Source organism: Narcine bancroftii, chromosome 7, assembly GCF_036971445.1.
Source record: "Narcine bancroftii isolate sNarBan1 chromosome 7, sNarBan1.hap1, whole genome shotgun sequence".
In the NCBI taxonomy this organism is placed as follows: Eukaryota; Metazoa; Chordata; class Chondrichthyes; order Torpediniformes; family Narcinidae; genus Narcine; species Narcine bancroftii.
The window spans coordinates 52,531,972-52,557,652 of record NC_091475.1 but is presented as its reverse complement, the minus strand read 5'-3'; the positions used below and the strand labels follow the sequence as shown (position 1 = coordinate 52,557,652).

General features: G+C 42.8%; 1 protein-coding gene across 24 annotated transcripts in view; it reads right to left on the bottom strand.

Moving 5' to 3' along the window:
- dmd (dystrophin) overlaps positions 1-25,681 on the bottom strand; it is a 1,604,005-nt gene that overhangs the window by 1,040,952 nt on the left and 537,372 nt on the right. For all 24 annotated transcript variants that reach the window (XR_011341867.1, XM_069890130.1, XM_069890120.1 and 21 more), the window contains 3 exons: positions 20,343-20,444; positions 14,593-14,700; positions 9,002-9,181 (listed from right to left, as the gene is read on the bottom strand). Coding sequence is in view for 23 of the 24 variants with exons in the window: in XM_069890130.1 (XP_069746231.1) it covers positions 9,002-9,181; positions 14,593-14,700; positions 20,343-20,444 (390 nt within the window). In the remaining variant the exon portion in view is untranslated. The remainder of the gene's footprint in view (positions 1-9,001; positions 9,182-14,592; positions 14,701-20,342; positions 20,445-25,681) is intronic.

Here is a 25,681-nt window from a genome sequence, read left to right as displayed (position 1 = left end):
CCTCTCATCAACTCCTCTGGCCTCCCAGATAGCCTTGGCCCCCATCAATTTGCCTCCTTTCCAAACAGATCCATGGCTAACAACATCTCCTAACCTTCCACTCTGCTCTGAAACACCTGGATACCAAGAACAAATGTTAATCCACTATAGTTCAGTCTTCAATACCAAAGTCGTCAGTCAACCCATTCGCAAACTTCAGAATCTTGGGTTGAGCACCATCCCTCTGCAACAGACTTCTTTTCTGATAGACTGCTATTAGTGAAGATGAGAAACAACATCCCATTCATGATTACGTTCAATATGGGTACTCTCAGAATGTGTTCCCAGTCTTTCTACATACTCGACTGTACCGCTGAATATCATTCCAACTCCATCTTCAGATTTGCCAACAGTAACATACTTGTAGGTCAGGTGTTGATCAAGGATAAGTTAGAATACAGAAAGGAGATTCAAAGTGTCATGGCACGGTGCCAAGATAACCTTTCTTGCAACATCAAAAAGATAAAGGAGATGCTGATGGACCTTAAGAGAGAGGGTGGAGATCACCCCTGTCCACATCAAAAATGATTTAATGGAGAAAGCAGACAGCTTTAAGTTCTTTGGAGTGAACATTTCCAATGACCTGACCTGGACCAACCATGTTGATGTAATAGTCAAGAAAGCACACCAAGACTGTTAGTTCTGATAAATTTCAGCAGGTTCCCATGTTCATCAACACCTTCCACAGGTCCATCATTGAAAGCAAACCAGCTGGATGCATCAGGGCATCCAGCGGAATGATCCTTCTGCTCTCAAGCAGAAGCTGCTGCAGAAGGTGGTGATTATAGCTCATAATATAATGCAAACGTCCCTCACCTCCGTGGATTTCATCTCCATCTCAGCTAACAAACTGAAGACACACCAAACATAGACTCTTCTGCATTCTCCCAGAGTGAAATCATGGATCAATGTGCTTAAAGACAGCTTCTTCCCCTCAGGCATCAGGCTCCTAAATGAACCCCTCAAGAAGTATTCTCACATTTCCCTTACTTTGAACTGATTAATCTTTTTTTCCCATTCCAATTTTACATGCAACAATTCCAATCTTGCCATTCTTTGATCCCTCAGACTACTCATGGAAGAAACCTCCTCATTACACAGGGCACGAAGCGACAATTAAACTAAACACTGAAATTACCATTTCAGAAACCACAATTTCAGATCACCACAGGTCTTTGACTGATGAATTTAGTAATATTGGGAGGCCAGGTCAAGTCCCACCTCCAAATCTCCTTGGTAACAAAACCCAATCCAAACTGTAGTCAGCTGGAGGTGCACTGGAGACTGCAAATACTGGAGTCTGAAGCTAAACACAATCTGCTGGAGGAAACCAGTGGGTAGAGCAGATTTGTTGAGAGAAAAATAATTTCTCCTACTGATAGCAATTACCCATTGGGTTCCTTGAGCAGACAGCACTTAGATATTGAAAATAAATTACATTCTCCATTTTTAAAATTATATTGAACTATAGAGGTTGAGGAATCCATGCTTTTAGCAAGGCTTCTCAACTCTTTCTCTCCCCTTTCTCAATCTCTCTGATTCCATTTTCGGAGTCAAGTTCTCGATAGACATTTTCTAAAAACACAGCAACTCCCACAGCTATCTCAACTACACCTCTTCACACCCTGAACTCTGTAAGGATTGCATTCCCTTCTTACAATTCCTCAGTCTCCATTGCATCTGCTCCCAAGACGAGGTCTTCCATGCCAGATTATTCAAGATGTCCTCCATCATCAAAAAAAAATGTAGCTTCCCTTCTACTACTATAAACTCAGCCCTCACCACATATTCTCGATTAACCACACATCTGCCCTGGCCCTCTCCAACCCTACGTGCAACAAAGATAGATTTTTCTTTGTCCTCACCTACCACCTCACTATCCTCCTGATCAAACATATAACCTTTCCCCATTTCCATCACGTACTATGTGATCCCACCATCAGATTTATCTTCCCCTCTCTGCCTTCTGTTGGGACTGTTCTCTCTGTGACTCTCTCATGCATTCTTCCCTCCCCACCAATCGCTCCCTAGTCACCTACCTCTGACCATAGGAAGTGCTACCCTTGGATCCCACACCTCCTCCCTCACCACCAATCAGAGCCCCAAACATTTCTTCCAAGTGAAGCAACACTTCACGTGAATCTGTAGGGATCATCTACTACATCCAGTGCTCCTGCTGTGGTCTCAAAGAGACTGGACACTGACTAGGTGATCACTTAGTTAAACACCTCAGGTCTGTCTACTGCAATAGCTAGTTCTCCCAGTTGCAACTCATTTCAATTTTTCACATCAACATCTAGAACAATGGCACAAAGACATCATTATACTCTCCAACGTAATCACTCCCACTCAACTGGCAGTGGGACTGCTCTGTGAGCCAGGGAGACACCCACGTTTAATAGGCTGAAATGTTACTTTCCCAATGTATGAGGAACTGAGTAATTCAGTCTTGTTACAGCAGGAATTTTTATTCTAGCTCCCTTTTTTCTGCAAAAATTTGCGGAAAGTGCAACCAGAAAATACTCATATCAAAATTATCTCAAGCATTCCCACAAGCCCTGTGTTCTAATCCGCATTTCATAATGTGCATTTATTTGTAATTTCTGTTTCTATTTTTCTCACTCAGGATTTGTCCAATTCTTGCCCTTGTGGTGTTACAAGTGGAATAATCACAAAGACATTAGTGCTACTGTGGCAAGAGCAGCACCATCACTCTCGGAATGGCGGAGTGGAGACGAGGCCAAGGCCTATCAGTGGTCCTCCGTCGGGTCCGATTGCCAGTTTGTCGTACACAAGGGCCTCATCCTGATTTACGCAGCTTGCAAAATGGGTCTTTTACATTGAGGTGCTTGGAAGTCTGGTGCCCAACACGGAGACACCCACGTTCAGCAGCCCTAACCTCAAGGGCTGAAGGCTCTAGCAAAGTAGAGGATTAATGTATGTCACTAGAGTGGAACAACACACTCCTAGCATGAAAGGGAAGCCCTGGAGTGGACACTTCAAGATTAGAAACCATAGGCTCCAGATCAGGGCTGGCCAGCTGCAGGTCTCATACAAGATCCAGGTTCCTCACAACAGGATTCTGGGAATCAGTGTCAGGTCCAGGATTCATGAGGATGACGTTGGTGAGCAGGGCTCCCAAAGTGCCTTGGACACTGATGGATTTCTCACGATTTTGAGCCTTTGGAACCGAGGGTTGAGGAGGGTGACTGATGCCTTGAGCTTGGATTCAGCGCTGTGCAGGACAGGTAACTATAAGGTTACAGAAAAGAGAAGGAAGTGAGACCATAGAGGTGACAGGGGTCAGGAGGGTGTGCAGTAACAAAGGTCATAGAGCCACAGGAGAGGATTAGCTACAGATTACAGGGTGAAGTGAGAACTCTGTTCTGCCTTAATTTGTCTCATTCTTCCTCTGGGCCTCTGGATGCAGTGAAACAAACAAATGATTCAGTCCTTACCAGTCCCCCTTGTTGAACGTTTAATTATTTTCCTTTCAGTTTAGCCTACTGTTATCTTTAAAGACGCGCTTTGATTCTGAAATCTTGATCATACAGATGCATATCAAACCAACTAGATAATCTACAATGTTATGATTAGATTTCCTCAACATCATTTTCTTCTTTCAAGTAAGCATTGGCGTCTCAAATGAAAACAGAAATTATAAATGTGGCATGGTTAGTGTACGGTGACGCGGGGCCCTGTCTTCAGCACCTGAGACCAGACAAGCCTGACGACTAATGCAATAAACCATCCTTGATTTCAAGGTTTTGGTGTACATGTCGTTCTTCTCTATGCATGCTGAGCGCAAACGCTACATTGGGGACCCCGATTGGTCCACCTGACAGACCTGAAGATGATGGACCAGGAGGAGCCAGCGACCATCTTCATGATCTCACTGAGGTTTCAAACATTTTGGGTGTCATAGCCATATGTGTAGTTTGAGCAGGACGAGGCTCAGTTCCAGCTTCGGCACATTGCCACAGACAACACCCGCTACTTCTACATCATGAGTGCTCTCCATCAAGACACAGGGGCAAGGGTCATAGACTTCCTATGGCATAGTGGTTAGCGCAATGCTGTTACAACGCCAGTGACCCAGACTTGAATCCAGCACCATCTCTAAGCTCTCCCCGGTCTGCATGGGTGTCTCCAGGCACTCTGGTTTCCTCCCACCCTTCAAAAACATACAGGGTTGTTGGTTAATTGGATGGTAATTGGGCAGCACGGGATTGTGGGCTGGAAGGGCCTGTTTCAAATTTTATATTTAAAGAAAATGTCCAATAAACTACTCAGCAACTCAGGCAACATCTGTGGAGAAATAAATGTGACCTTTCATCAGGACTTCTGGCTTGCTTGCTTCTCATTTCACATCTTCCTTCAGCCTTCCTGTCAAAAACTATTTCTGTAAATCCTGTTCTCCATCTTCTAAATTTGGAGGATAATGTTGGGTCTACGAAGGGAGCAAGTGAGTGAACAGTCATAAACTCCCATAAATGTGATGTTCGATTCCACAAAAAGCATTCATGTGCAGATTAAAAGTATGATAATGGTGTAGCAGCCCACACACAGAGACGCAGACCGGCCCACAAAATGGCAGACGAATGCAGCAACCACACGGAGCTGGTCATCGTTCCAGGTGACCTCCCGCAGGAGGATGAGGAACTGTGGCAGGAATGCTGGCCAATCCGAGGCTGGTGCTCCGATGACGTAGGGCCCTGACTTCAGCACCTGAGAGAATACAAGCCTGACGACTAGTACAATAAACCATCCTTGATTTCAAGGCTATGGGGTACATGTCATTCTTCTCCACGCATGCTGAGTGCAAACACTACCTTCAGGACCCCGATAGGTCCACCTGACAGACCTGAAGATGCAGCCATATGTGTAGTTTGAGCAGGCCGAGGCTCAGTTCCAGCTTCGGCACATTTACAAAGACGACACCCGCTACTTCTACATCATGAGTGCTCTCCATCAAGACACAGGGGCAAGGGTCATAGACTTCCTATGGCAACCTCCAGAGCAAGGCAAATACACAGCCCTCAAAGAACTGTTAACCCGCACTTTCGGGCTTTCCTGGAGTGAGCACGCCACCCTATTGGTGCGTATGAATAGACTGGGGGACAGGGCTCCGACCCCCCCCTCCCCCCCCCCCCCCCCAGGAATGAGTGAGATGCTCGCTTTGACAGAGGGCCACAAGCCTTGCCTGGTTTTGAGCAGATATTTCTGGAGCAGTTTCCCGAAGGTAGCCGACCTTTGCTAATGGATGAGGATGTCAGTGACCCTCAAAGGGTTGTGGCCCAGGCGGACATGCTCTGGAGAGTGAAGATGGACACCAGCGCCGTTGTAGACCACATCAGCAAGCCTCACGCGCAGCTGTTTTCCAGACCAAGATCAGCAGAGAGGCAAGTTAATAACCCAGGACAGTTCTGCAGAGGCCCGTGATAGCCTCTACGTCTGGGACTCCTTTTTGGGCAGCTGTTTCCTGGTCAAAACTGACACTAAGATAAACATCTACCTCCACTGCAGGCCTCGACACCCACAACGGCAAGCAGAGGCCAGCTCTCAGGGCAGCCAACAGCTCCTCCCTTTGGACTATTGGTACCCACACCATCCCCTTTGGTTCAGCAATAGCCGTTTTACATGGACCTTCACCCTCACGGCAGCTCATGGGGGCTGACTTCCTTCATGCCCACTATGTGCTAATTGACTTCAAGGGTCGGCACTTGGTGCCCATCAGAACTTTTCAGACTCTGCCTTGGGGAAAGCCAAGTTACTGCCCCCCTCACCCCACCACTCCAGACTCTATAACACTTCTGGACAACTAATTCGCCCACATCCTGGCTGAGTACCCCTCAATAGTGGTGCCGTAGTTCTCCATGACCAATCCAAAGCACAGGGTAAAGTGCCACATGCTGACCGAGAGCCCCCCGCTCCACAGCAGGGTGCCCTGGCCCCCTCCCGAAAAGCTTAGCCTAGCAAAGGAGGAGTTCAAGAAAATGGAGGAGCTGGGGATTATGCAGCACTTCAACAGTTCCTGGGCCTCCCTCCTCCTCATGGTGCCACAAACAGCAGAGGGGTGGAGGCCCCGTGGCGACTACAGTTGCCTCAACGAGGCCACCATGCCTGATAGATATCCCATGCCCCACATCCAAGTCTTCACTGCCAATCTGTATGGGTCACGGGTGTTTTACAAGGTGGACCTCATGTGAGGGTACCACTAAATCCCACTTCACCCCCAGGACATCCCCAACACCGCAATTATAAACCCCTTTGGCTTATTTGAATTCCTTCGCATGCCCTTCAGTCTAATGAATGTGGCATAAACTTTTCAGTGGCTGATGGACGCAGTGGAATGGGATCTCCCATTTGTGTTCATCTATTTGGACGATATCCTCATCGCTACCCACAGCCACACAATCCATGCTGCCCACCTGAGACAACTGTTAGTGAGTGCAGGCTGACGATTAACCCCATAAAGTGCTAATTCAGCCTGGACACAATTGACTTCCTGGGGCACAGAATAAACAGACATGGGGCTATACCCCTCCCCGAGAAGGTGGAGGCGGTCCACCACTTTGCTAAGCCACGCACTGTAAAAAGGCTACAGGAATTCGCCCGTATGATAAACTTTTACCACAGGTTCATACTGGCAGTGGCACACATCATGTGTCCCTCTTCACGCTGATGGTGGGCAAGTCAAAGGACATTATCTGAGACAAGGAGTCTTCGAGGGCATTCCAGAATGCTAAAGACGCACTGGCCAACGCAACCCTCCTGGTCCACCCCAGACCAGAGGCACCTACCAGCCTGACAGTTGATGCCTTCAGCTCAGCAGTAGGGGGCGAACTGAATCAGTTCATTGAAGGTCAGTGGTAACCCCTGGCCTTTTTCAGCAGGCACTTCTGACCCCAGAGCTCAAATACAGCACTTTCAACCAAGAGCTACTGGCGGTAAGACAATTTTGTTACCGATCATAAGCCGCTGATCTTCACCTTCCATGATATCAGACCCACAGTCGGCCTGACAACAGAGACACTTGTCCTACATGCCCAAATTTACCACAGACATACAGCACATCATGGGGAAAATCAACACGATAGCTCACGCTCTGTCAGCTGTGATCGAATCAGTCAACACCCTGTCCCAGGAAGTCAACTACGTGGCCCTCACCATAGCGCAGCAGCAGGACCCTAAGATCCCAGCATATAGGACAGCCGTCTCCAGTCTCAGGGTGGAAGATATTCCCTTCAGCCAAGGTAACCTGACACTGCTGTGCGACATCTCTATCGGCAGCCCTCGCCCCATCTTTCCGACTGCATGGAGGCGCCAGATTTTCGACAGCATTCAAAACCTGGTGCATCTTGCAATCCAAGCCACAGTCAAGATGGTGGCAAGTCTGCCTGGCATGGCCTCCATAAGCAGGTCAGCCAGTGGGCCAAAACCTGCATGAACTGCCAGTCCTCAAAACTCCAAATTCACATGAGTGCGCCCACACAGACCTTTGATCCAGCGCGGTGCAGGTTCAGCTACATATGTATTGACATAGTGGGACTATTACTAGTTTCCCATGGGGTGTGATACCTCTTGACCGTTCCACAAGGTGGTCTGAGGCGGTCCCATTGGTGATACCACCACAGTAAACTGCATTCATTGACACATGGGTGTCCAGATTCAAGTTCCCAGAGCACCAAATTCCTGGGGACATAGCTCCATAGCATATCACCTTCAGGCCAATTGGTTTCACAGGCACCTCAAGGCAGCCTCGATGGCCTAGTTCAAGGGTCCCAACTGGGTGGACGAACTGCCTTCGGCCCTCTGTGGGGATTTGTAACATGCCGAAGGAAGACTTCAATGCCTCAGTGGTGGAGAAGACTTCAATGCTTCAGTGTTGGAGATGGCTGACTGCACACCCTTAATCATTCTGAGGGAGTTCCTGGCCCATGACGAACTCTCGGAAGATGTCACTCCCACCCTCGAGAACTTGCGGTAAAAACTGGGTCCCTGATCCCATAGCAACCACCACAACATGGCCAGCCTAAAAATCACATCACTAAAAGACTTGTCAGTACTTGTTTGTGAGAAGGGGTACACACCGACTGCCACTACAATGACATTACAAGAGGCCCTGCAGGGCCATCAGGGACAATGGCTCCACTTTTGTCCTTAATATCAGTGGTAAAGAGACTTTTACCATCGACTGCCCAAGGCATATCTGGACTGTAACAAGCCGGTCTTCACTCCTCCCCCTGTGATTCAGGGGCAGACTGCCCAAGTCAATGGATAATGGCCCGATCACCAGTTCTGGGTGGGGGGGGAGTGTCATGTAGCAGCCCACACACATAGACACAGACCAGCTCACAAAATGGGCAACAAACACAGCGACCACACAGACCTGTTTGGGGTGGTGGGGGTGGGGGGTGACACTGGCTGTTGTCCCAGATGACCTCCTATATGGCAGGAAGAGTGGGAATACCAACCAATCCCAGGCCAGGGCTCAAATGACGTGGGGCCCTGACTTCAGCGCTGGGGCCCATATAAGCCCAACAGCCAGTTCAAGAAACCAGTCTCAATTTCAAGGCTCAGGTGTGCATGTCGTTCTCCTCCACGCTTGCGTAGTGCGAACGCTACAATGGTATGGAAAATAACTGCTGAGTTTTTGTTTCAAGCACAATGCTGAGGAAGACTTGACTTAATTGTGCACCTTTAACATTTGCCTGACCTGTAACTTCTGTCGCATGATAATTCCCTTCCACTTCAATGAGCTGAAAATAATTTTGCATGCAATTTCTGCGACTGTCAAAGAAATTAGCAGATTTAAAAACAAACACTTCACAGTTCACCTGAATAAACCAACAAATAGATACATCGAATGGATGCAAGCTTTGTTTTGTGATGCAAGCTCCTTGAATAGCAGAAACAATACATTTAATGACTGTCGAGTTGTTGAACACTAATGACATACCTCCATGGAGCTATTTTCCAGTTTCTGTACAAGATCATCCCAACGCTGAGCAAATTCCTCAAGCCTTGCCTGAACCTTCTGAGCCACCATCTTGTTTTGTAGAGATGCAAGAAGATCCTGACTGAGTGCACAAAGTTTATCCATTGTCTGTCGTTTCTGCTCCAGTTCTTGTTTCAGAACCTGACGATCAAGGAAAGTTGCAATTGAACTAAGTCAGCCAATGAATGAATGAGTCAGAGATGCATTGTTCACACACCAATGTATGAGGAGAGGAAAGACAACATTTATCTCATTCTCAGGAATAAAGAAGAATTTATATTGGAATCTTTGAATTCTCTGCAAAGAATTCTCTAAAATTAATACAAACATTCAATTGAAGCACAAAGCCTTATTTCAATAGACAATTAACGTAGCTTTTAAATGTGGCAATAAGTATCTTGGGAGTATTCCAAATGTTTGACCAATTCCATTTCTCATAGTGTGTATCAGTCACTTTAATTTTTCCGCCAGCCCAGAGTGCACCACATTGTCAAATATCTGTGCAAATACAGAAAGGAAATGCAAACGCTGATGCTCGGATGCATCCCAAACTTGTCAATTCTCTTTCCTTTCTCTCAAGGATTTGTTCATCTGCTGGTGCAAACCCAGTTTGAAAAATGTGCTTCACCCAAGTCTCCGTTATTCATAGCTCACCAACAGGTCACTTCCCCACAGACCATGATCTCAGATCACTCGATAGTTATGAAGGTAAATCCACAACTGAGGTAATCAGGTGGAAGTGGGAGCAAGATGGGGTGGAGTGCAGGTTGTGAAGGTTTTGAGTGGAAGGGAAGAGATGATGTCAAAAATAACTGGTGACCTCACTCAAGTTCCTAAGTTTCAAATGCAGTTGAACAGAACTCATCAGGAACCACAGGAATAATACTTCCACTGATTCAAAAGTTCTCCTGATTTAGCAATGTCTTTACTGGCTGAGCTTTTTGAATTTTTCAAATCAAATAAATTTCAAAGCAGACCTGGGGAATGGATTGTGCCTACAAAGGCCACTGCCCTGCTATTCAGCAATCGAAGCTGCTTGTCAAGTCAGATGCTTGCTGATTTGGTTGAACACTGTTTGCTTTTACCGCGGAACTTAAAGAATGCCAGACCATGTTATAGGGGATCAGGATTCCTGCTCTCATCTTCTCTGAAGACTTGTTCAATAGAAACAGTGGGAAATAAGATTACTTCAGTTGAGAGAGATGAACAGCAGTCTATTCCTCCTGTGTGGAAAATCACCTTGAACAATCACTCAACCCTGCATTGTCCCAGGAATGCTAAAGTTCTCAACCACTATCTGGTAGGAATCAACTGAATGCATCACACCCTGTTCATCTCATAGACATCCCATTTGCATTTTGATGTCATGGATCCTGGCTGAATTCACACTCCAAGGCACCAGGGTGCTGAACTGTGTCATGCATCTTATGTCAAAAAATAATTTGAAAAGGCTAATTAAATATTCTTCTTTATCACTTGGAGGGGGGAACTACAAAACTTCATTTGGAATGCATCTGGAGGACAGTCTTCAGATCTGGAAGATGATCTCGAATTTGGAGGAATAGGATATTGATTTACCCATGTGGTTTAATGGATTGAAAAAAGTTAAATTAAAAGTATGCAGTGAACAGAAGATAAATCTATTCCCTTGAGACTGAAAGGTAATGTAATGATGTCATTGCAGAATATATGGTAATTGAAGTACGTGAAAGGGTGGAGAGGGAGAAACCATCTCTGCTTGCAAGGGTGAGGATCTAAAGTAAGCAGATGAGATCACTTTAAAATTAAAACAAGGCTGCTGGAGGGTTATGTTGGAAAGTTTTCTTTTCTATCAGGGGCTGTGGGAAACCAGAACTGTACCCAGCAACAGGAATACTTTCCTTTCCACTGGTCAGAATTTCTTTGATCAAACCGTCATTTTTCAATGAAAGAACTAAATTGATGAAAAACAATTGTCAGAACTTTATAGAAGACTATTATAGAAGTTTCATTTCTTTTAAAAATCCTTTTTAACATATGGAATTTAATGCAGATAAATGTGAGGGTTGCATTTCGGGAAGTCGAACATGGTAGCACCTGCAGTGTGAATGACAAGAATATGGGGAATGTTGCAGAGCAGAGGGATCTTGGGGTACAGGTACATAGAACTGTGCCTCAGAATTGGCATACAAGCAAATTGGGTGGTCAAAAGGCTTTAGGCACATTGGTCTTCATCAGTCAGAGTATTAACTTAAAGTTAGGAGGTCATGTTGCAGTTATAATGGTGATGCCTTACCCAGAATGTTGTGTTCAGTTATGGTCAGCGTACTCTCAGAAAGACATTGTCCTGGAGAGGGTACAGAGGGATTCAATTGGATGTTGCAAACTTCGGAGGCTTGAATTACAGGGAGAGGTTGAGCAGGCTTGGGGTTTATTCCTTGTAGCACAAGAGGTGCACAAAATCATGAAAGGAATTGATCAAGTGAACACACGAGTCTTTTGCCTAGAGTAGGGGAATCAGAAACTCTGAGGGCATAGGTTTGAGGGCGAGATGTTTAAATGGCACCCTGGGAGTAACTTTTTTTTTTGGTGGGTATATGGAACAAGCAACAAGCTGCCAGTGAAGGTAGTTGAGGAAGGTTCTATTACAACATTTAAGAAACCTTTGGATGGATAGGTTGAGATGACCAAACTCAGGCACATGGGTCTAGTGGTTGGCGTGGGTAGATTGGGGTGAAGGACCTGTTTCTCTGCTGTATGACTAAATATTAACTGATTTATATCAACCAACTAGTTATTATTCACATAAAACACTTTGCAACTTCATCAGAAGAAATGAAGTTTTTGTTTAGGATTAATCACAAAATGGATATCCTATTTTATCTGTTAACATATATTCTTCTTCTTTGGCTTGGCTTCGCGGACGAAGATTTATGGAGGGGGTAAAAGTCCACGTCAGCTGCAGGCTCGTTTGTGGCTGACAAGTCCGATGCGGGACAGGCAGACACGGTTGCAGCGGCTGCAGGGGAAAATTGGTTGGTTGGGGTTGGGTGTTGGGTTTTTCCTCCTTTGCCTTTTGTCAGTGAGGTGGGCTCTGCGGTCTTCTTCAAAGGAGGTTGCTGCCCACCAAACTGTGAGGCGCCAAGATGCACGGTTTGAGGCGATATCAGCCCACTGGCGGTGGTCAATGTGGCAGGCACCAAGAGATTTCTTTAGGCAGTCCTTGTACCTCTTCTTTGGCGCACCTCTGTCACGGTGGCCAGTGGAGAGCTCGCCATATAACACGATCTTGGGAAGGCGATGGTCCTCCATTCTGGAAATGTATTGAGAAAATAGCACGGGACCAACAATGATGTGCATTGTATTCTGCCAATTGGATTCCAACAGGAGACCCACTTTTACCAATGATTTGAATTGAATGGCAAAAGCCAATGAGATTTTTCTGTGTCATTTATAATGATCATGTGGCTCACAAGGTAATCCACTAACAGAAGGGAGCTCAGAAATATCCAATAAACAGCTGGTGGCAGCACTGTGAATCATGAACAAGGCAGACTATATATGACCATTAAGAAACAGAAGCAAAACAGAAGCTGTATGCTGAGACCTTCCAATGCATTAGTTAGATGCTTGGAGAATTGAGTATTGTTTTCAGTCACTGAACTTCAAATTTGGGGATGGAGGGTATGAGAAACAGAGTCCAAGTGCATTGGAAAATATTCCTGAAAAGAAAGTCATACAAGTCCAAGCTCCAGAGTGTGAGGGAGGAGGCTGAATGAATGAGTGCAAGGGGAAAATAACTCCACATAAAACATTCAGACTGATGTTACCAATCAATGGGAAAAAAAAAGTAAAATTAAATGACAGGAAGTTAAATTCAAAACAAGATCCTGGTTAAATGTAGGATATATTTGCAGCAAATCAAGGGTAATGATGGAATATTGGATATTCAGAATGCAACTAGTTCAAGCCTCAGTATGTCTGAGCACTCAAAGGATGACTGCTCTCATTTGTAGCAGCAGAGGGCTCTGATAGTTTCTGCCTCGATAAGAACAGATGCTCCTTCTCACATTTAAATTGTCAAACCACCCACTGAAACTGTTCGTTTGCACTTCGACATGCTATGTCACAGAGCCAAAATACTGGATCAAACCAGGCAGACACCACAGGGAAGTTTATTTTCAATCACAGCCAACAACAAGAAAGCGGTGACTTCTTTCTTAAACAGAGACAATGAACTTGTTCACCCCCAAGCATTGAGCACCACTGCCAGGGTGTGAGAGTACACCACACACTGTCTAGCTGCAAATAGTTGCAGCTGTGAAGGATGAAGGACACGACAGAAAAGCCACAACAGCAGAAAGAACTGTTGCACAGGACCTTTGATGTCATAGCAAAAAAAAAAGGAAATAAACAAATTCCAATAAGAAACTGGTGGCTTAAGCAATGATGGCAATATCATTAAATTTGGAAATGTGCAGGAAGATGGTGTTGGAGGGACATGGATCACAGAAGTGTGCTGAACCTGCAAGAGAAAGGAGTGGAGAAACAAAACAGGGGCTCAAAGTAAAGGTTCCACAGTTCTAAAGTGAGGGAGTTGCTCATCAGGAAAACAAGGTGAACCATGATTATAGCCGTGTTGGACAAATAGAATAATGCACTCAGCAATGCTGCGGCTGTTTTCACGTTTAGAAGCCAGAGTGGAGTGCATCAGAATGGTGAAGTCATGGGAAACAAATGCTAACTGGATGCAACCCGCAAGTGGAGCATCAGGCAATATTAGTGAGGTACAAGTAGAAAGCAAGAATGCAGTCACAAAAATCAATCAGGCTCTGGTCCAGCTTCCAACAGTTGTTAGAAAGCCAAACAGAATCAGTGGAAAGGACTGGAGACTTTAGTTTCTGTATTCCCCATATGAATTTGGAAGGATTTTATGCTCATCCAGCACCAGATTTCAGTGTACATGGGCGAGAAAAGGCAGCTATGGGAGGCAGCTGAATGTCACTGAATTTTAAATTTAGACATACAGCATGGTAACAGGCCATCTTGGCCCACCAGCCCCTGCCACCCAATTTACACCAAATTAACCCACACTCCCATACATTTCGAATGGTGGGAAGAAACCGGAGACCCCAGAGGAAACCCACGCAGACACAGGGAGAATATACAAACTCCTTGCAGACAGTGTGGGATTCCAACCCTGGTCCCAATTGCTGGCACTGTAACAGAGTTGTGCTAACCGTGCCGTCCCAATGTAATGGATGAAGAAACCTGAAGAGAGGCAAGAACTTGTACTGAATATATTGTTGGTCAAGACCAGAGGAACTATCCCTGATGAGTTACAATAAGAAAATAAATAGAAAACAGGTTAAAAAGCACAGCAAAAAATAAAGATGAATTGAGTGTGTTGGATTCATTTATTCAATAACAAGAGAGCAACATGTAGGGCTCTTGGATATCCTGATGAAAAAATATGGCATGATTACTCAATGTCAAAGCTGCCAGACACTTGATTTCATAGTTATTAAACCATCAAGTGCATGGAGATACCTTTCAATAACTATTGCACTCACCGCTAATGTTCTCAGATTAGTGAGCATCTCATTCTGATCACGAAAGCCAGACGTCTGAATCTTGCTCACCGACTTCTCTTTCTCCACCAACCATTCATCAAATAGGCACTAAGACAGAGAGGAATATTTGGGTTTGAAACAAGCCCAAATAAAATCGGAACAATTGACCTTATCTGTTATTACTTGGAATGCATAGACATCTGATGATTCAAATTCTTATACATTTTTGTGACAGATTTGTCATCTGCTCAATGAAAATGGGGAGGCTTTAGTGTGAAGGCAAAATGGTTTACCATCAGGATTCTGCATGCAATTTGTCAAATGCTAGCTTCCAATGTTCAGCCAGCTGGTCAGAAGGAAAGACAAATAAAGGTGAAGCACAAATGGTGCTTGCTGAGAGATGTTTTTCCCCTAGTATTATTGCAGGAAAGTAGAATACTATTTTCCATAACAAATATTTGGAAGAAATGCTAAATAGATATAAATTATCTCTGGTTTGATTTATTCATCCACAATAATGGCAAGGTGAAACACAAACCACACAGGCCAGAGTAATAACAAACTTGCTTTTAAAATGAAATTAGAACTAATTAGCATTGCTCCTCTATTATTAGTGTGCTAACAAATGATATGGTTTAGCTTTTCAACGTTCTTTTCATACATGTCAAAGATTTTAAATACCTTTGCACAGCTTTTTTAAAATGGGGTTATAAGAATAAGGAAATAAGCTGCAATTAGACCACAGAAAACAGACCAGAAGGACATAGGAGCAAAATTTGGCCATTCAGCACATCATGGCGAATTTACTACCCTTCCCAACTCCATTCTCCTGCTTTCTCGCTGTGACCCTTAATGCCCTCACTAATGAAATATTCTACCTTGGTTAAATATACCCAATGTCTCCAGCAATTAATTTCATACATTCACTTCCATCTGGGTAAAGAATTTCCCACTCATCTCTGAGGCTGTGCTCTCTGATCCCAAACTCCCTCACCCGAGGAAACATCCTCCCCACATCGACTTTATCCTTTGAGTATTTGATAAATTTCAGTGAGATTCTTCCTCCCCACCACCCATCCTTCCAAATTCCTGGAAGTACAATCCCAGAACCATCAACCACTCTTCATGTGATGAGCTTTTCATTCTATGGATCATTCTTAAGATCCTCCTCTGGACCCACTCCAATGCCACCATATCCTCCTTCGATAAGGAGCCTAAAGCTGCTCACAATATCCACTTGGGTTAGGACCAATGCTTCATGAAGCCTCAACATTACATCTTTGTTTTTATATTCTATCCTTGAAGTGAATACTGGCATTTCATTTGCCTTCCTTGTCACTGAATCTATCTGCAAGTTTACCCTCAAGGAATCTTGAACAAGGATTTCCAGGTCCCTCTGCTGCTCTGATTTCTGAATTCATTGCCCATTTAGAAAATATTGTGCACTTTTATTCCTTTCACCAAAGTATATGACCACACATGTCTCTGCAGCACTGTAATCAAACTTGCTGAAAACATCTCAAAACACCTTCATCTTCATTAAATGAACTGGCTGGACATTGAGGTTACTCAGGTACATGATCAGTTCATCTGTGTAATTAAATATAGTCAAATAGAACAGAAACAGAACCCTTGGCCACCCCATCCATGATGACCATCAGTATCCATCTATACTAATCCCATCAACCAGCACTCGGTCCATTGCTTCCTGTGCCTTGCCATCTGAAGTGCTTGTTTGGACATTTGTTTCCTGTTATGAGAGTGTCCATCTCCACTACTCCCTCAAGCAGTACATTCCAGATTCCAATCATTTTACTGAACTCAATGGACTTCGAATACTAGTCAGAATAACTGAATTCTTGTACATCTTCAAAGTGAGCTGGAGGATCTCCAATATTTTTGTCAAAACAACTTCAAAATGGAGATTAATTTCACGATTCAAATGTTGTCAGTTATTTATACACGTAATTCATTCATAATAGTCTTCAAATCTCATCCGATACATGTTGTTAGTTATGAGAAAGAAAAAAATAGCTTTAAGAATTCTTTGGATGGATTTTTTAATTTTTTTAAAATTTTTCACACTGTGAACCATATCAACCAGAATATATACAAATGTTTCTCATTAAATATACACAGTGGCATTTTCTCCCTTCCCCCCCACCCTCCCTCCCCCCTTCCCACTCCTCTCCAAAACCAATAAATATTCAACACATACAATACAATAAAGCATTAAAGCTCGTAATATTTCTGCTTTATTTTCATTATGTTCTTCTCCACTTTATACGTTTATAATGTTTCGTATTTTATTTTTTTGTCTGCCAATTCTCTTCTTTTTGTTGAATCTTCCCTTGTTGCTAGTTCTTTTTCTGTACTTACTATCTCCCTTTTCAACTGCTCTATTTCCCGATTATAGTCCTTTTTCATCTTAGTTACATAACTTATTATCGGCCCTCTAATGAAGGCTTTCATTGGGTTCCATAATATAAATTTGTCTTTCCCTGATTCCGTATTTATTTCAAAATATGTTTTAATTTGGCGTTCAATAAACTCTCTAAATTCCTGTCTTTTAAGTAGCATGGAGTTTAACCTCCATCTATATGTTCTTGGTGGGATGTCCTCCAGTTCTATTGCTAATAACAGGGGTGAATGATCAGATAGTAATCTAGCTTTGTATTCAGTTTTCCTAACTCTCCCTTGAATATGAGCCGACAACAAAAACATATCAATCCTTCTCTCTTGGGTGCTGCCTCCTACATATATCCATAAATTTCATTTCCTGCATTGATTTAACCATAAATTTGGCCACTTTATTCTTTTTACTTGTCTTTTGTCCAGTTTTATCCAACATTGGATCCAAATTAAGGTTAACATCCCATCCTATCAATATATTTCCTTGTGTATCTACAATCTTCAAAAAAATATCCTGCATAAACTTTTGATCCTCCTCATTAGGTACATATATATTGAGCAAATTCCAAATTTTTGAGTTTATCTGACACTTTATCATTATATACCTCCCTGCTGGATCTATTATTTCCTCCTCTATTTTGTTTGGTACATTTTTATTAATTAATATAGCTACACCACTAGCTTTTGAATTATATGATGCTGCCGGTACATGTCCTACCCAGTCTCTCTTTAATTTATGTTCCACTTCAATTAGATGCATTTGCACCAATGCTATATCTATTATTTTCTTTTTTCAGTAAATTTAATAGCCTCTTCCTTTTAATTTGAATATATATTCCATTAATGTTTATAGTCATATAGTTCAATGTGGCCATCTCATATCCTATTTACACCTCATTTCCACTTCCTCACCACCACCATCCCCCTTTTCCCCATTTTCATCTCTCAGTTTTCCCTCATTAAACTCAATGTATGACAACACATTTAAAACATGAAATACTCCAACAACTCGCACATCCAATATTACCTTAACCCCAAATACCACCCCCCCACCCCAGTTGCCCCTTATCTCTTGCTGGGCAACCACAACTCCCCTTTCCATTTGGATTGCGATCCTGTTCGCAAACTTCAACTGATTTCGCAGTGACGGATTTTCTCTCACCCCCCCCCCCCAACACCTCCCCAGAAAAACACTTTTTGTTTTACACATCTACAAAGTTCTCCTTTTTTTCCCCCTTTCTTCCCTTCACTAGTTCTTTACATAGACATTGTTTTTACATCTTTATATATACTTTATCACTGTTCTTCATTCTTATTACATCTCTTCAACTCTCCTTCTGCCCTGCAAACGTTCTGCAAATTCTTGTGCTTCCTCCGGATCCGATAACAGTCTGTTTTGCTCCTCGGGTATAAATATTTTAAGCATAGCTGGATGTCTTAACATGAATTTATAACCTTTTTCCATAGGATCGATTTTACTGTATTAAGAGTTCAAAACTTATGTCTGGGTAAAAAAATATTTTTTGACCCTTGTATTCCAATGGTTTATTATCTTCTCTAATTTTATTCCTTGCCCGCTCCAGTATATTTTCTCTTGTCGTATATCTCAAAAATTTTACTAAGATGGATCTTAGTTTTTGATGTATCTGTGGTTTCGGAGCTTGTGTTCTGTGTGCCCTATTTCCATTTCTTCCTGTATTTCTGTCATTCCCAGGACCTTCGGGATCTATTCTTTTATAAATTCCTTCATATCTGTGCCTTTTTCATCTTCCTTCAGGCCCACTATTTTTATGTTGTTTCACCAACTATAGTTTTCCAACATATCAATTTTCTGAGCTAACAACTCTTGTGTCTCTTTAATTTTTTTTATCCAATTTTCCTCTTAAGTCATTTACTTCCTTTTCTATAGCCTTTTCTCATTCTTCCACATTTTCTACTCTTTTCCTTATTTCTTTCATAACTAGTTCTAATCTTTGCATTTTATCTTCTGTTCTTTTCATTTTTCTTTTAATTGCACTAAATTCTAATGACATCCATTCTTTTAATGCTCTCATTTGTTCTTCAAAAAAAGCTTTATCTATATTCTGACAATCTGTTTTACCTTCTATTTCTCTGTGAAGATCTTTGTCTTCTTCTTCCTCGTCTTCTGTGTCTGTACCTGCGTTTGTGTCTTCATCTTCTCTTCTTTGTATCTGTGTCTCTTCTGATTTTCCTGATGAGTTGCTTGTATCACTTTGTCGGGTCTCTTCTTTCTTGGCCTCTTGCTGTTGGTCCTCTCCTTCTGAGCTGCTCTTTTGTTGAGCCTCCTGCTGCTGCTCTTCTTGCCGTTCACCCCGTTGACTTTCTTTCTCACCTGGTACTTCACTCCCTCTCCTGCCTCTTTCCTCATCTTCTAGCTGAGAGCCCTGGTGTCAGGGATCCCTCAGCTGGTCACGCTGTGGTTGCCCGCCTCCCGTCGATATTTTCCTTTACCTTAGATTGCGCACTGCTCATGCGCGACTCCTCATGCATGCGCAGTTGCGCACTCGTTTGGCTCAGAGCGCCATTTTTGCAGTCCATCAGTCGGGAGGGGGATCGCGACTCCGCAGGGCCGACACCAACCTCGGAGATCGGGTGCTCTTCGCCACCACGGTTCCCTGTTCCTTCGTGCAGGTAGGGCCTTTTCCTTTCTTTTCCAGTGTCTTTTCTTCCTTTTATCCTGTTGTTTTTACTTTTTCCTTCTTAGGTGCCATCTTCTTTCTCTTCTCTACAACTTTATCTTTAATATCTTATATTGTATATTTGTTAAACTTTGTATTTTTTTGACTTTTTTTCTTCTTTTCTGGAGAGGTCTGGTTTTACCCTACCGGCCACTACTCCATCACATGACTCCTCAGAATTCTTTGGATGGATTGAGGGATATGTGGTAAATGAGAACAAGTGGGCAACAAATGTACATTTCCCTATCAAAATTGCTGAACAGTTATTGTCTAGTGACAGATGCAAGGAAAGTATTAATACCAACTGGAATTTTTACTTTTTAAAAAATTTAGACATACAGCACGGTAACGGGGCCTTTAGGACCACGAGGCCATGCCATCCAATTGCACTTAATTGACCTACAACCCCCAGTACGTTTTGGAGGGTGGGAGGAAACCAGAGCCACTGGGGAAAACCCATGCAGACACAGGGAGAACATACAAACTCCTTACAGACAGCGTGGGTTTGGAACAGCAGTCCTGATTGCTGGCGCTGTAACAACATTTCACCAATTGCCACACTAACTATGCCAGCCTATTTTGAGATACTTCTGGATGAATTAAGTTTGTATGTTTGAAAGATAATTGGTGGTGGGATACCTGTTCTTCAGTGAAATACTGCCATTTAAAAAGGATCTCTTGCAATAGCACCCAACGATCCTCAGTCCATTTACAAATGGCTGCCCACCTCTCTCCAAGAATCTGCAATACAAGCAAATGAAAGATTAAGTTATTAATAAAAAACAGATTCCTCAGCTTCGACATAGTTCCATTTAAAATATTACTTTGCCTCCAGTTTGTTCTGGTATTCTTAAGGGGCTGAGTAATAGAACGGAGCCCCTTAATACCAGAACATCCCATCATGATTAGAGCACAGAGAAACCTAAATTGTCCTCATAAACCATGCTCCTGGTTACAAAACCATCCTCTGCATCATCCAAATCTTATCAAAGTTCAGTCCTTCAGTCCTCTTTGAAAGTTTATACAGGTGGATTTGCATCATTCCCCCCAACAATATTTGTTGATCTGAGTGCAAATCAGATAAGAAATTTCTGGCAAAAAATCTACTTTCTAAATTGCTATCTTGTTTCAACAGGTTCTAATTTTGATCTTCCTCATGAGTCAAAATACTTCAAGTGTCTACTTTATCAAAGTCTTTTTGCTTTTAGATGACATCTTTTTAGTAATCCCTCAAGCTTTTCCTTCCTCCCAAGACAAAGGAGACCCATATTGTTCATTCATTCATTCATCTCCCCCCCCCCCCCCCCCCCCGTGAGGTTCATCTCTGTGTAAACTGCTTTTGCACTTTCTCTAGTGTTTCCATGGGATCTTAATTACAGTTAACAAAATAGTCCATAATACTAGGAGTTGAACTCAATCTCCTTTCACTCATCTGCTTTGCTTTTCAATTTAAATCCTCTTGAAATAAACCCAGGTTTCGGTTGTTTTTAATTTCAGGTCTGATGAAGTTGTGCAGTAACTTCTGAGCCAGTATGCATTTGTTTCCAAATCCCTTTGCTCCTTTGTTCCATTTAATATCCTTACTTTTACGATTTGCCAGCTCTGAAACATCACCCAATTTGATACGATCCATAAACTATTACGATGCTCTTCAGGTGCCAAGTTAGATTACTGATGACAATGATGATCTAGCTTCTGCCACGGAGGGAGAGGCCTTTACCCTTCTCCTTTCTGTATGTCTGCAAATTTCTCTTTTGCTATCCAGCCTTGCACTTGTTCCTGACACAATGAGTTCTGCTGGCATTTATTGGTCTTTTTGCTGGCAGATTTTCAACAGTATTGTAAAAATCTACAAACTTTCAATTCTGGCACTGCCCTCACTCCCACTTCTTTCAAAAATGTTCAATGCCTGGGACCTGAGGAAAATATGGATGATTTCAAGTGTCTTGATTTGACACTAAAACAAGTCTACAGAGGGGGAGGTTGAAGTGAAGTCTGGTAGCCATGATGGCACTGGCCAAGTTCACACCTCTCTGAAGCCTTTTCCTGTCCTATCCATTAACACCTCCATACCAGACAGTGATGCAACCAGTCAGAATGCCCTCCATGGCATATCTGTAGAAATTTGCAAGAGTCTTTGGTAACACACCAAAATCTTGTCAAACTCCTTACAAAATATAGCCGCTGGCAACCCTTCTTTATGATTGCATTGACATTAAGGCCCCAGGATAGATCTTCAGAGATGCAGACATCTCAGAATTTAAATTTCTTTATCCCTTCACTGCTGCCCCCCAAGGTGGAGTGGTTTGTGTTCTCCTGGTTTCCACTTGCTGAAGTCCACAATCAGTTCCCTAATTTTGCTAATGTTAAGTGCGCGGTTGTTGTTCTGACACCACTCTACTCGCTGATCTAAGCAGAATGGGATTTAATTATTTATGCCAGCAAATGTTTGAGGCTTTCATTTAAATTTTTAAAATCTATCCTGGAAAGCTAATCTTTTGAAAATGAAAATACCTTTCATAAGTTTGTATTTTGAAGTTTAGCATGAATCAAGTGTTCTAATTGAATAAATTGCAGTGGTCATTGTTTGCTAATGCAGCCTGCATTCCAGTGTTTGCTTCATTTCTCAAATAACAAAGATTGAAGGAAGAAAGGCAGCATATTTGGGAATAATTTTTCATGCAACCAAAATAAGTAGTAGTAAGGGCAACTTATTCTGGTCCAGTTAAGTTGAAAGTTGATCCATAATGCCTTCACTCCTACTATGTATACAATAATCATGACATAATCACACAGCATCAAAATAAGCCCCTTGTTACTGATCATGAGACCTTGCTGCATTTTTCCCATATTCTGCGACTTCTTTCCCATCCAAGTCCATCCAGATATTCTGATTGAACAGGCCTCTTCCCCTTTGCCTGGCATCTTGTTCCACGTACTTACTAACATCTGTGAGAAAGTTTCCCTCATATCTCCTTCAAATTGCTCTCCTCTCACCTTAAACCTTGCAGTCTTTTAGTCTCTTGGAAGATGATGAGTACCTGCCCCATCTATCCCTCACACAAATTTACCAACCTCTATTAGATCACCTCTCCACCTCTTTTACACCAGTAATAATCCCAAATCAATCTTCCCTTGTGATTAAAGCCCTCCACCCCATGCAACATCCGGGCGAATCTCTTCTTCACTTTCTCTAACTCTACTACATCATTTCTGTCACATGGTATCAGAACTGTACCCATTACTCCAAGCATGGCTTGACCAATGTCCTATAAAACTGTAACATGCTGTCCCTTTGCCTCCTGTCAGCAAGCTACTTTTGGATTCAGTTCTCTAAACACCTTGTATCTCATGTAAACGAACATTCAGGACCAGATGACCATGAAGGACCTCGTCAACCACTTTGCTTTCAGGAATTTTTCTCAGTAACTGCCACAAAAATACTCAGATACATGAAGCAGGATTTCCCAAGCACAAAACTATGTTGAATCCCCCAATCAGATCCTTCCTTTCCGAGTCAACATAAATTTTGTTACGAAGAATATTGGACAAAAATTGCTCATGACTTTGAACTTATGTTTGAGTAATCTGAAACCAACAACAGGAGAGAAACAGTACATTTTGGAAAAAAAGACCTTCCTCTCATCTCAAGTGAATTCAACCAAAGTTACACTGATTCTGACTTCTAATTGGGAACCCCCCCTCCCCCCAAAAAAATACACCCAAGTCAACACGATGTGGAGCTGCCAGGGCTGCCCACATCTCACAGCCAGAAAAATCTGCCAGCATTGTCTTTCCAACTCACTGGTGCTTTATGCCAGCTCTCAGTCTGTGCATCTGCTGACAGATACCAGTGCTTTCCACCATGAGTCTATTATCCAAAGATGCTCTGTTTGAGCAGCAAATGAAGCGTACATTCTGCATGTGGAAACATCATTCAGAACACTGCCACAGTGTTCATATAATATCAAACAATTCCAAATCCTAATTTTAGAAACAAGCTCTCCCCTGACCAAGTCAATCCCGGGCAGGGAAAGTAATGGATGATGTAGCTCTGTGAAGAAACCATTTTCACCTCATGCACTGAAAAACAGTGCTTTAAGTAACACCCAAGTCGCTGCCTTTCAGACATTGTGGAATTTCAGCAGATATCTATCCATATTGCCTGCTTCTGATACAAAGCTACATGAAACAAAACCTCTCCCAGTTCATGGCAGCATCAGTACTTTGTATACTCTCAACAAAGAGTAAAATGTATTTGTCGGTTGTTCCCAGAAAAGAAATACCAAGACCCACTACTTTTCAAAGTCACCTCAGAATATTCCATCATTGACTTCTGTGAACATCTGAAGCTGCGAGCACATATAATGACATCTGTCCAATGCAGGTTTACAGTTAGCACTGTGTGGCAGGTGGGTATGTCGAAAATATTTCTCCATGCTGACCTTGTGCTCGCCAAGTGACAGATATTCACACCAGGAGCCTACACTTCCAGATGTACGAAAGCATTTGCTGTCACAAAATTAAAAATCAAATACAAGCGCATTTTGGCATTCAAAAAAATAATAAGTGTTCTGGGAGATAGTCTGCAAAAGCTAATCAAGTACAACTCTGGCCACTAATGAAGACAGAAAAAAAATCATGGAGAGACAAGCCAATGAAACTGAACAAAAATAACTGGAGTTACTTTAAAATTATTTGAGTTCAATCCCAATTAGAAAACGAGCTCCTGCTGGGGATTGCAGAAGAGGGTGGAACATCATGAAGATTATCTGCATCAGCCACTGGAGAGGTTGGTTCAACTTGGCCTGGTTCACAATCATTTTCAAAAGTCAGCAGTAACAATATTGGAACATACACATATAAACTGGCAAGGCTTCGATATAGCGACAGTGTTTCCCCTGGCTCGGGATGCAAGATCCATGGTTCACTGCCTCAGGATATTGTGGACTGAGCTGAAGGGTAATATCATCGCATTGAGGGCAGTGAACATCTGCCACAAAAAGACTGCAAATGCAAGATCTCTACCCAAATTTAAAGAGATAATTGTGACTCAGTATGTCATGGGAAGAAGCTGTTCAGCCTTTGCTGGTTTCCAAGATAGCGCTCTTCCCTTCTCCCTGCAGCCTATTCTCTCTCACAGACTCATCGACTTCCCACTGATCCACCTGCCACTCACCTGCACTTATGATATTTTGCAGCACCCACTGAGCTCCCAGCACTTTTGGGATATGAGAAGAAAATCAAAACAGAACCAGTCATTGGAAGAACATACAAATGCCACACAGACAACATCAAAGGTGAGGTTTATAGCCAAGCCTCTGGACCTTCCAAGACGCAAGGCATCAATCGGAATGAAAAAGAGTAATAGTCCTGAGATCATTATCATGTTGATTTAAACTCAAAAAGTCTCTGGTTGTTTATATCAATGATCTCATGGAACAAGACGAGAGGCCACCTTTTTTTAAAAATCTTGAACCTGCCTCCAGAGTGGCCTCACCCAAGGATTGTGCATGAAGCTTACATGCCCCATGGCTATTGAAACGACATTGTGAGTTACTGTCCATGAGGAGATGTTATAGACTTTGATTCAGTGAAACTTGTTGCTCCCGTGAGCAGATCAAAGACAGCAAATTCCACATTTGACTCTTATACTTCGTAAATGTTCACTTGTATGACACACACAGCCTCAGGGATAAAATAATGCAAGACCTTGACATACAAGGTATCAAAACCCACACATGCTCCCAAGTGCAAAGATCTCACTTCCCAAGTGATAACAGCTCCGGAAGAATACAAACAAGATTAACATATTCCATGAATATAATTTCAGATTTTTTAAAACATCTTCTGTGATATTACGAAAATCACACTTACTCCTAATAATTGGCAAGATACCAATGTTTTGACTTACTGAGTCAGAGCTCAAAAAGTTGTTGCAACTAGAAAATCTTTGGATGCTTGGAGTATGATGTACA